This window comes from Symsagittifera roscoffensis, chromosome 1, assembly GCF_963678635.1.
Source record: "Symsagittifera roscoffensis chromosome 1, txSymRosc1.1, whole genome shotgun sequence".
NCBI classification, from domain to species: Eukaryota; Metazoa; Xenacoelomorpha; order Acoela; family Convolutidae; genus Symsagittifera; species Symsagittifera roscoffensis.
In genome coordinates, this window is record NC_087062.1 from 52,450,188 (window position 1) to 52,463,216 (window position 13,029).

General features: G+C 32.0%; 1 protein-coding gene across 4 annotated transcripts in view; it reads left to right on the plus strand.

The window, feature by feature from the left end:
- LOC134856789 (gamma-aminobutyric acid receptor subunit rho-1-like) overlaps positions 1 to 13,029 on the plus strand; it is an 83,528-nt gene that overhangs the window by 17,624 nt on the left and 52,875 nt on the right. For 3 of the 4 annotated variants that reach the window (XM_063873063.1, XM_063873065.1, XM_063873064.1), the window contains exon 2: positions 3,381 to 4,178. In XM_063873063.1, the coding sequence (XP_063729133.1) occupies positions 4,010 to 4,178 (169 nt within the window). In that variant the 5' untranslated portion in view covers positions 3,381 to 4,009. Of the gene's footprint in view, positions 1 to 3,380; positions 4,179 to 4,238; positions 4,950 to 13,029 lie in introns of those variants that run through there. The other variant, XM_063873066.1, reaches the window with a different exon arrangement.

Here is a 13,029-nt window from a genome sequence, read left to right on the forward strand (position 1 = left end):
AAAAGAGCAAATTACCTGGTCTGAAAAAAATGTTGCATGCAAAACTTAACTTATCAGACCGTATTTAAATATCAAGGTGTCTGAAAAAACAACATTGCATGCAAATATTGCCAAAATGGCACGATTAATCTTTTTATATAATTCCTTCTGTCCGAATTTTTGCAACTCTAAAATCTAATTTTTCAGACAAGAAAAAACGACTCACAATCACCAAAAAAATCAAGTTTAAAAGTTAAAAATGCGCAAAATGCAGATTGCTCTTTATAATTGTTTTTTTTTCTAATCCAATTTTTCCTAGTAATCATAATTTTTATACAGTTTTTAATAGTTTGAACTGTTATAAAAGCAATGCTAATTATGTTTGCTTATTAGGAGGGTTTTTTCTTTTATCAAAGTGCCATGCAATTTGCTGCCAAAAAAAACTAAAAACCGCTACAAAAATCGCACGCAAAAATTCAAAAATCAACCTCGAATTATTTTCAGCTTGACGCCAGAACTAATTCAAAAATTTAAGACGTTTCTCATTTGCTCTTCTTTATTATATTTGTTTCTTCCAATGTCTTGCAACTTTCTATATTTGTTAACTGACTGAAGACTTAATCTATAAATTGAAATGTCAAAATTGCGAAATAAAAAAAAACCTGAAGTAGAGAAAGTTAGATGGCGTGAGAAATCCAAAAAAAATTTCACTATTTCATTTCAACATTTCAACTGTCAAAACAACGTTTATACGAGACATCATTTTTCATATGATTTCAAAATCACTTCATCAAATTTTTTCCTTAAGCAATTATATGGCATGCAAGATTTTCGACGCATACAATACCAATAAAAAAGAAAATGCGAAAATTCAGAATTATTTCAAAAATTTTTAAGGTTAATTAGTGAATTTTTCGAAAGTTTTATATAGCTTTCAAAACATTTATCGGACATATTTTATTATTTTTTCGAAATAAATCTGACCTTCAAGCTGAAACACAATGGAAATTTTTTTTTTGGAATAAACGAACTAATTTATTTGTCGTTTATTTTTATGTGCTTTTTTCGAATGAGAAATATCATGTCAGATCGCTGCTGAAAGAAAATTGTTTTAAAGTTAACGGCTTGAAAATATTCATAAAACTGGCCTCTAAAAACTTATGTCAGTTTAAATGCAATTTTTAAAGTACGTTTGCAATGTAATATATGTTTCACTATTTCAAGGTCAGATTTGTTTCAGAAAGATAAAACCTTGTCCGATCACTTTGCAAGAAACTATATTTAGAAAATGGCATAAAAATTCAGAAAAAATTATTTTGAAAAGCCATATGCCAATTTCAAGCGTTTCTTGCTAGCATATTTGAATTTTTAGGTAACATTGAGACATACTTTCTGTCTGGACTATTAATTTTGCATGCAAAAATATTCTGAAAAAAGTCATTTGCTCCTTTTAATTATTTTTGTCTGTTCGAACTTTTGCTACTAACTATAGAGAGTTGCCAAAAGTTGGAACAGACAAAAATAATTGAAAAGAGCAAATGATCTAATTCAAAAAACTTTTGCATGCAAAAACTAGATTTTCAGACAGAAAAAATGTCTCAAGGTCACCTGAGCTTTCGAATTTGCATGCAAAAGCTCAAAACTGGCGCAATGCTTGTTTAAAAGTTAGCTAAGAGCTTCATGTATAATAATGCTCGGTTCTGATTGGCTGAATTTTTCTAACTTGGAGCCAAATTGGCTTTAGGGGATGTTAACTTTGTCCCTTTGATTCACTATTTTCTACGGCTAAAGACTAAGATGAAGGTCTAGCTTTAAAATTTGAACTCAAATTTGAAAGTTAAGCTGAAGCTTTAAAATTTTGAACAAAATTTTAAACATTTTGAGCAAAGTTTGAGAAAAACGCGTTTGAAGTTTCTCAAATCTGTTATATCTTGATCAATCTGTAGATCAATATATTGATAAAATCTGTTATTTCTTGCCTGTATTTAATCGTGTCAAAAATAATCAGCTATAGTTTTTGACCGATTAAATTGCTCAAGGTCACCGATATCGACAACAATTCGGCAATAACTATCTATGAAAACTAAATTATGCTGAAAGCTGAGCACGATTTATTATCTCGATTACAAAAGTGTTCCGAGATCATCATATTAAGCCAGCTGGGCATACTATTTCCTTGTACGACTCAAAATTTAACACTTAACAGTTCACATTAATGTCCGAATTTTTTACAAATAAACTCAACTAAATACACTAACAAACTATATACACTAACAACCTAATAATACAACTAAAAGTTCAACTAATTTTTCTTTTCCAAAATTTGTTGAAGTACAACTGAAGAGTAGTAAGAACGTTGAGTTTCAGGTCCTCGACGCAATATACGAGCAATCTTGTTCACCTTCAGGGGCGGATTTAGGGGGAGGGGCGGGGGGGGGGTCGGACGCCTCCTCTTCTCAGGGATTCGACCCCCTGCCGACCCAAAGGGTCCCCCCTTTGATACTTTTTCAGAAATCCATTTTTGGCCGACCGACCCTAAAATTTTTCTAAAGGCGCCTTAGGCGCCAATATATACTAACTTTGAGGGGGAGCGCGCGCCAAAAAAACGCAATTTTTTTGTCAAAATTTTTCAAAAAGTGCCCAAAAATGCCTTTTTTGACTGTTTTTTCAAAAATTTTCCTGCGGCGTACAAAATTTAGCCAAAATAGGTCAAAACAACGCTTTGGGAGAGCTCAAAAAATCAATTTGGTCGACCTAAAAAAAAAGTCGTCAAAATTTTCGAATTTTTTTGAAAATCCGCCCCCCCCCCCCCCCCCCTCGGGAAAATCCTAGATCCGCCCCTGTTCACCTTTTATCGATAAAATCAAAAAAAGAGAGATTATAATCGGTTTTTGTGTATAAATTGTTCTAAATTGATGCGAAAACGATAGGTTGAAAAATATAAAGATGAATTTACACGGTACTATAAAGTTGCTCAAGAAAATGTTTCCTTTTGCTGAAGAGCAATCATTTATTCAAAACGGCGGTCAAACATTTACTGAAAAGTTGAAAAAATATATAAATGATTTTTCATTTTTCTTACAAAAGTGACTGTGATCTACTTGGTTATTGCTGCGACGTATATTTTGCTTAACATGGTTAATCTTCTAGGAAACAAGCCGACCGTGATTTTTCCAAAGCATCGAGAAGTTTCGAACTTTTTTATTCCGCTCTTTATTGTCTGATAATTATTGTCTGATAATTATTAGTCGGAACGTTATTCTCTGCTACTTGCACAGCAACCAGCTAGTCTTCTTTATGTCCTTTTTGACTGAACTATTCAAAAAAGAGTATTTTACCGCCGGGTGTATTTTATACTGATTTGATGTTGATTGATTTGCCCTTAATAATGCTGTTTTCAGAGTGTAGTGGGTTTGATTACGACCATTTGTTTGCCGGTTGACCATGCCACTTCAGGGAACTTGCAGCCATTTTTAATGCGAAGAGGAGCCTTAATTACTTCCAAAAACATTATTATTCGTATTTATGAAGTCCAACTTATTTAAAATTCATTTCTTTTGATCTCTGAGCTGCCTGAGAATTCCACAGTATGTTGTCAGTGAATTTCGTTCAAACTGCAGTTGGAGTACTTGGCTTCACACAGATTGCAAACGGACTCTTTCATAAATAATGACACTTTTTTTTTATTTTGTGTTCATAAAATTGTTTTTCCGAACTAAAATGTGTCTTAGAGCCAACCTTGCGTCGGTCTGAATTATTCGGGTTTTTTGTGTTTCTATCACCATTATAGCTAGCCGTCTTTTTAACTGATTTTAAGAATAGCCTTTTGACCAATTATTTTTGTCTTTGAAAACGACCTATTTGAAGCAAAAAAAGGGGAAAAACAGTAGAACGTCTAATAATTTGCAAAGAAATTGAATTTGCATAATTTCTGCTTGTAAGCCGCAAGTTATTTCCTGATTTACTAATCCATACCAAGCTTTTACCCTCTTCTTGCCCGACTTTCAAAACAAAATCAAGAAATTACACGATGACCTCACGAATTGACCTGATGAAATTTGTGCAGCTTCTGCTACTTTTGGAGATTTTGTTGGCGTGCGTGGCAAAGAGTGTTTCTGGGGGAACATGTGAGAAGCTGGTAGACAACACGGCCAACTCGACCTGCTATGACAAGGATCTAAGACCTTTATTTGGAGCAGGTAAGGATTTATAGCTATATTTCAGGATTTAAAATAATAGTTTCCTTCTATTAAGTCGTTATAGGTACCAGGTCTATGCTAAACTTCTCTAACGTATTTTCCTTAAAGTTCAAAGAGTAAAACCTACCTGTTAGATTGTTTATTGTAGTATTGCTTGTTGTTTGTATTTTTTGAAGCCGAAAAACTTGCCTATAATTTTTCAACTATAATCGGAACTTCAACTATAATCGGAAATTAATCGAAATTAAGCTTGTTCAAACAAATATTTAGTCCGTTTTTTATTTTGCTCAATTATTTAGCATCTCTGTTCAAACCGCTCCATTGTCTCCTCATTTTCCGTATAGCGCCTGCTGCAAATCAAATGAAAATAGGAAAAATAACTTAGTGTCAATACTTTTTTCTTATTTTCGCCAATCATGAAGTTATCCTGAAAATACTTCTCAGCCAAGAAAAGCCGTAAATTGAGATTTACAGGCATCAGATGTGAATCTGGAATAATACCTGATTCCTATTCCCCCAAACCATTAGGCTGATTTTGTTTTTATTAATTTGCATCGTCAAAAACAGGGAAGAAGCTGTTGTCATACTTTACCACAGGGAACAAGAGCCCGCAACATAATATGTCCCTTCATACAACCGCGCTGCTGCACTTTGTGTTATTTTTGAAAGTTTTACTCTGCGCGTTAGGCAGAGCGTCGACTGGAACTTGTAAGAGATTAGTCGACAACTCAGCATGCTACGACAAGGATCTCAGGCCTCGATTTGGCTCAGGTACTTTCAAGATAAAATGGTTCACTAATTTGCAACGCAATAAGTAATTGTGTCTATTGTAAAAACAGATTCGCAAAACATTCCACGGATAAATTCTGCAATTAGCTCTGCAAGCTTTAAAAAAAATCTTGATCATCAACGGTAAGGAGTTTCTGTAGGATTCTTAGCGTTTCTTTAGGATAGCATGTCTGCGATTAGAGTCGCAGTTGGATCAACGCAAAAACATTAATTCCGAAAATATTAAATATAACAATCCAAAATCAAGCTAAACTGCGAGAATCGAAAAATTTTCGAAGAACGATTTGCGATTATTTTATCAAAAACTGAAACAAAATTTAGTTCTTTTCTGAAAAAAAAAACAGTTTTCTTTTCTGATTTAGTTTTTGCGTATGGTACAGTGCTGATTTAAATTAACCGGATTAACCGTTTTTAAAAATTTGATTGACGTTAGACAAAACTAAATGGGAGCACAAGTTGCCTAGATTTTGAACAGATGTAATATGGTTCAATTTATTTTGGTAACTTCGGGCCAACAGTTTTAACTTACAAGGGGATCATTTTTGGCTCATTTTATTCAATCAAAGATTACGCCAAAATTACTGGTGTAACTAATGACCACATTATATCAAAGAGATTTTCTTATGTAATCCAACAAAGTTTCAGCAGGATGTAATTTTGCAAAAAAAATTTTGATAGATGAATGCAATTTTGTTTGATGGTCAAAAATGTCATTTTTACTACATATAATGCCAAATTAGATTTTAAAACAGTTTTCAAGTTTTTCGGCTCGTTTGGAGAAAAAATGCCTCTTTTCTAGGACATTGATGTTGTTAGAAATCTGGGCCATCTTTGGCCGTTTTCTTCGGTCAACTTCATCAACGCTGAACACTGATACAAATTTTTCTCGAAAACGAGAAATTTTTTCAGCGGTCTCTTGAGCCACGTGACCAATATTTCACTAATATGTAACTTTTTAATCCATTATCCGGTTTTTTAATAATCATTTCTAAAAAGATTTTTGCACGATATGATAAAATATCGTTCAAAATTTGAGATCATATCAGAAATCTTTTAGGTGCAATCTGGTTAGTAAAATTATGGCCGTATGAAAACTTCCAATATGGTCAGCTTTAGATAGTTTTAGTTTCTCAAAACATTATCAAAACTTATTTTTGAAAATTTTACTGAACACGTAAAGATAGATAGATTTGTCAAATTTCAATGTTCTTGTTAAATGATTAAACCGTGGCTCTTCGATATTGTTTTAAATTGTATAATTTTTATATAAAACTATAATTTTATTGTAAATAATTGAGTGTTTCAATTATTTATAGCCAGCCATTTTTCGAAAAATTAAAAAAAAATGCTGGAAGAAAACTTTAATCTTATCCAGATTTTAAAAACACAAGAATTAGATCTGTATGTTAAGTAGGATCTTCTCGTTTTTTTAGTTAATGAGAGTAAGTATCTTCAGAATAATAACTGATAAATTTGGGCAGGTATCAGTTACTTTGAAGAAAAAAAACTGTGTTCCAAAAGAAAATCCCAAAAGTTTACTCGAAACAAAATGTATTTTTTAAAAAATATATCAAAAAAAAACTTTTATAAAAAAAGATAAAAAACCATGTTCGCGTTTAAAAACTATCCAATATGCATCATCGCAGCGCTACAAGTTGCTTTCAACTTATAAAAACTTGAAATTTGTCTCTCAATTACCACAAAACTTTCTGTGAGCTAAGAACAATTAGTTCATTTTAGTTAAATGATAGCGTGTTGCTGGTTTCAAACTAGTTGACTTCCTGCCTCAGTAACCTAAGCTAGCCCTAATACTAACACGTCAAGTAAGAACGCGGCAACGCAACCAGATGAGTTTATAAAAGCATGTTAGAACTTGTATTATTGCAGAAAAATTTTTTCTCAGTGGCTTTGCGTCGTTAACCGCCAGTTGTTTTCATCAACATTCCGCGTCTCTATAAAGTTACTATTAAGCACGCAACTTATATCGACACAATTGGTTGAAATTTCTGCTAAAATTAAATCCCGTATCTTTGGATTCAATTCGGCTAAAATTGAATCCAAAAACTTCTAGATAGATAAAATTTTTATTAAGGAATTTTGGCAATTTTTTGTGCTTAAGTGACTTTCTAATTTTTTACATTCTAACCAAACAATTACAAGATAACTTTTGAAACAATTCACCGCTCAGCCAGTTCATTTTCATTCTAAATGCAAACAAAACTGCTCGTAGATCAGGGCAAAGCCCTGAATACTCCGACTGTCCCTTAATTCATATCGAACATTTTTTGGGAAACAAAAATTTGAAACCTAAACATTTTGGACCAAATTAAAGTGTAAAATTTTGAGTCGTAAGAAATTAATACGACAAATTAGCTAGACTCAATTCAATTTGGAACGGTTTTGTTGTGCGGGATAATTCGCCACGAATAGATAATTCGCATTACGCTCTCAGCATCATGAATGAACTCTACAAAGCGCGCATAATTTAGTTCGGAACATGGCAAATGGGGCAATTTTCAAACCCCCAGATTTTTTACAAAAAATAATCAGAAGTGAAATATCTTTTTACATATCACTTACTCAGAAGGCGATATCTTCAATGGGTATAAAAAGATTTTGTTGAAAATTATTATTTCGATCGATGAAAATTGACTGAATAAAAAACCACACCAAGCGTAAATATTCCGTTTTCTTCAAAAGTCAGAAAAAAAAATTCGCTTGTAGAATGAAGACGAACTAGTTGGGCGGTGAGCTGCTTGATGGTTTATCTAAAAATTGCTTAGTTCCAATGTATTGAAATTATTTTAGAAAAATTTTTTTTGTAAGAAAACTTTATGCAATATATGCTTTGGGAAAATAGTGGTACTTGAAAAGACTGTTTGCATGCTAAGAACGCGTCTTTATCGGGATTCGATACTGGCTCAGCCCAAAAACGGTCTGGCTGAGTGTATGAGTGTATTCATTCAATCAAGTGCTAAGTAAGTTCTTTAATTCTCAGGAGAAAAACTTATTTTTTAATCTAAAAATCTAAACAGGATTTTTCTAAGCAATTTTAAAACCAAGCAACATTTTTCCAAAAATTATCTATTTCTAATCTTTTTATCAGAAAGTTGCTGAATGTAGGCTATTAATTTTTGCATCCTCTAGTATTTGATCAAAAATACGATTGGAAGCAGGTAAATGTTAGAAAAGTTGGCGAATTTCTGTTTACTTTTCTTGATCATTAAATAAGTGTTTCACCTCAGAAATAAATAATTTGTATACTACGGTAATGAAAAGGTTCATTCAATTTTTTTGTTCTAGTCTGACTGACGATGTGCTAAACAGGGATAAGCTGAACTGTTTAATCAGTCTTTTCAAATGTACCAACCATTTCAGAATTACCTTAAATTTAAATTTAAATGCAAAAAAAAAACACAAATTACAGAATTAATATCCGTGTTTTATTTATTCGCGTTGTGCAATAATATTCTTTCAGCTGGTTTAAAGTAAAGTATGTTCGTTATTTCATGTTTCACCCTCTAAACTATTATTTATACTTCATAATGGGGTTAATAAATAGTTTGTTCGAATGTTTCAGTCCCGAAAGGTAAGCATTATTGTTTCTGTCGGTGCAGCTTTCCTTTTTAATCAGCAAACTAATATAGATATAGTTAATATTTCAAAATTCAGCCAACATAACGTAAAGATAATCACTGTCTCAAATACCCATAAATTTTTTTAGAAAAGTTTTGGGGATAACAGAAATAACAGATAACTATGAATTGTGAAAAGAAAGTAAAACAGTAAGTAGTCCAATATGACAATTATACTATCTTGTTGTTAGAGAAAATGAAACCAAAATTAATGAAGGAAATGAAATCAGAAGTTGCAGTCGAGAGGAAAGGGGCGAATTTCACGAAACTATAGAAAAAAGAAAGCGCTGGTCGAAGTTTTTTTATTAAAAATTCCTCGCCAATACAAAATAAACCAAAATTAAGAATACCCTGGTTTCTGAAATTCAATTCTTTGTAGCCATATTATTGCGAAGTAACGCAAGTTTTGCATGAATTGTTTTTCCATTCGGAATATTTTTTGACAAACGCTTTGCAATCGATTTTAAATAGATAATGTAGCAGAGATCTTAAAAATCTATTTGGGTCAACTTAATTTTGGTTTAGTTTGATACAAAAATGTTGGTTATAAATTAATTTCAATCGTTTTTAAATCGATATAAACTTTTTTTTTAAAATTTTTTTGGTTTTTTTTCTATGGGTTTGAGTGACTACAAAATTTAAATCAGTTCAAATTGATTATTAAATTTTTTTATACTTATTTTATAAAGGTTATACACCGATTCAATTCAGATTTTCTAGACTATCAAAAAGAGAGACAGTGGAAATGAAGTTTTAATATATATTTTTCAATAAACTTTTAGTTTTGATGTTGGCCTGAAATTATTTTTTGGAGATAACTAATATTTGAGCATGCAGTAGCAAAAATGAATTTTTCTAATTTGATTTCATAAGTATATTTTATTTGTAGAAAAAAAATGAGGATAGATCTTTGATAACGAAAATCACATTAGCAAACGTTTTTAAGGGCTTACTTCTCATTACCGCGGAAACCCTTGGTTTTGCTTAATTTGAAAATGAATCACCTTTACGCGGGAACTTATCTCTTCCACTGACTCTTGCTCTCAGGAGCCCTATTGGAAACTTTCTTGAGCAATAAAATAATTTTTTTCCACCGTAAGAACCCAATGAACCCATTCTAAATCAAAATACGCATGTAAATTGGCTATCGTAAATCGATTTCTATACAGCATATTATCTGTAAAAAAAAATTTTCAAAATCAATTTCAATCTCAAGTTTGTCAGTGCGGTAATTCAAAACCTTGCAGAAATTGTACAAAAAATTAGCTATATTTAATAGATATGAGTTATTTGGTAGCTATACTTAAGGTAGGACATTTTAGTATAGAATACTTTGAAAATTATTCAATGCTGAATTTTATGAACCTGCAGTTTTCTTTTTGTTGCTTCACCTTTTTATAGACTGCAAACTTTGCGAATGATCTGGTCAGTTTTTTGCATTCCTTTGCATTTCCTTCAACATTTCTTTAACCACGTTCTCTTAAACTCGCATTCTTTTAACCAAGTAAAACGTTCTTTAACTACATGTATTTGTTTCAGCAATTGATCAAATATAGAAGAAATTAGCAACAATAATAAAGTTTCTGAATATTTACAAAAAAAAACATTTAATTCAAACTATATTTCTAATGTAACTTTTAGAACAAAATTTTCAAAAATGATGAATGCACCTGAAACGTAGATTTTTAAATTTGTGCAACTTTTTTTACGTACGCTCAATCAAATCTTTTGTGACTTTAAGAGAAAAAAAATGACTTTTACTCTGAATTTTTATATGCTGTTTTTGTCGGAGTCCTGCATGAGACAAGGTCATTAAAATAATGGGAGTTAAAAGCAGCAGCACGAATTAATTTTAATGACTTTGCAATAAAAATGGGTTGGAAAAGTTTAAAAATAGATTATTCCGTTCACTCAGCAAATTATATTTGTAACAAATATTCGATACAAAGCCACAAAAGATTTTTTTTAAATGGAAAAACTAAATTTTACGCTTACTTCACCGATGAATTCGAGAGGAGATTTTAACGGGATAAACTTATCTGTAGTTTTAGCTGCCGTAGCTGAAACAGCTGATGCTTAAGCTCCTTCCTTGGGCTATTCCCTTTCCTTGGGTAATTGCTTGGCTATAATTTTCTAAAGGGTTTCTAACTTATCAAGACAGCATAGGTCAAACAAAGGTATCGGGAACTTATTTGCCAAATTTCCACGAAATAACATTGAAGAAGTTCTTTCTATGAAAAGGCTTGTCATATAAAAGTCACATTTGGACAGTTGAGTGAACACAAAAACTCGAAAAAAGGTTATTTCTCTACCAAAAATAGTATTTGAGCGTTGTTATTCCAAGTCTCAACGCTCCTGGAAGCGAATTTGATTTTTAAATAACAAATAGCATGTAATTAAACTTCCATAAATTAGCTCCAGACTAAAATGTCTTTTCATCATTATTGAGGAATTACTGCAGCCAACTGATAGACCGCATGAGGAAGGAAAATTTGTTTTCCATATTACTTTGAAAAAAGGGACTGAAAATGGCACTAAAACTGTCAAAGCATTGAATCTATTTTTTCCGACAATCAAAAATAGTAAGAGCTTTTTCTTCGTGTGTGTTTTAATTTTTTTCTGTATATTTTTTTCCCACGCAGAATGAGGATCAGGATTCACAAATAATCATCAGCAGTGATTCACATTTTAACAACTTATGGAATAAAAACTTTTAAAAGCTTTTTGAAAATTACCGAGTTCTGAGATGATAAAACTCGATAAAATGTGAATCGAAAAAGAAACAAGAATGCTCGTATTAAGGCGAAGCCCTGAATGTTCCGACTACCTTTTAAGGTTTATGGAGCAGTAATGACATTTAAAAAAAAACGAAATAAAATAATATGAAATTTTTTTCTAAAATTTGAGATTTTTTTGTAAAAATCATCCCCCCATACGCCATTTAAAGTACAAAGGAATAGATTTCGCTTCTTGTAACAAATCAATTATGGCAAGTTAGCTTCCTTCAACCAATTTGGAACGGTTTCTAAGACGGATTAAATCTCCGCTAACGCGTTAATAGCGCGAAAAATATCGCGCATTAAATGACCCAAATTGGCCAAAATGGCAACCTTTAAACATCCCTAACTTTACAAAAAATGATCACAGGTAAAGTATGTTTTCAAATTTAAGCTCAGGGTAACAAAATTTTTTGAATGATAAAAAAAAATACGTCAAAAATGGCTAGTTAAAAAGTCGAAATTTGTCTGAAGAAAAAAACCCACAATAGCACAAATATTCCGTTACTTTCGTTACAAAAGTCGGAACAATAAGAACTGAAAAAACAGATTGACAATATTAGTTGTATAAATAGTATCCGAACTGGTTTGCATTTAATGATAATTGAACAAATCATCTGTTTCAGGTTTTAGAGTTTGATATAGAATTGACATAAGAAAAACAAGACTGCTAGTATCAGGGCGAAGCCCTTAATGTTCCGACTGTCTTTTAAGGTTTATTGAGCAGTAATAAAAATTTAAAAAATCAATGAAATAAAACAAAATGAAAAAAAAAAATTTCTGAATATTGTAATTTTTATGAAAATCATCCCCCCCCCACACACACACACACACGCCATATAAAGAACAAAAGGATAGATTTCACTCCTTGTAACAAACCAATTATGGCGAATAAGCTTCTTTTAACCAACTTGGAACGATTTCTAAGACGGATTAACTCTCCGCTTACGCGTTAATAGCGCGAAATATATCGCGCATTAATTGTCCCAAATTGGCCAAAATGGCAAATTTTAAACCCCCGTAACTTTACGAAAAATGATCACAGTTGAAATATCTTTTCAAATTTGAGCTCAGGACAACAATACCTTTCGAATGATATAAAAAATTCCGTCAAAAATGGTTAGTTAAAAAGTCGAAATTTGGCTGAAGAAAAAAACCCACCCCGAGCACAAATATTCCGTTACTTTCGTATCGAAAGTCAGAACAATAACAAAACAAGATAGGCCTGTATCGTAAGTCGACAAACAGGCAATTAACATACTCTAGCAATGAGAGATGTCACCACTTTACTGTGATAAAAATTGATATAACTGAGATAAACACCGCTTTATATTGATAAAAATTGCTAAAATGTGAAAAGAAGTTCAAAGGAGCTTAAATGAATAGGTTGACATGAACATTCTCGGCAGAGTGTCACCTTTTCACGGCAGCAGGTGGATGGCCTTGAAAGCATTATTGTTACTTAGCAAAGAATGACGCGTATAGAATTGCAATGACATATGCTCGGCATGAAATACCCCGGGTCAACGAAAAATGTTTTCTCGGTTTTTTAAAAAATCTATCATGATGCAAAGAGTAAAAATGTAAACGTTAGATTTTTGGGACAGATTTTCCAATATTCGCCAAAATCGGAGGTTGAAAAAACTCGGT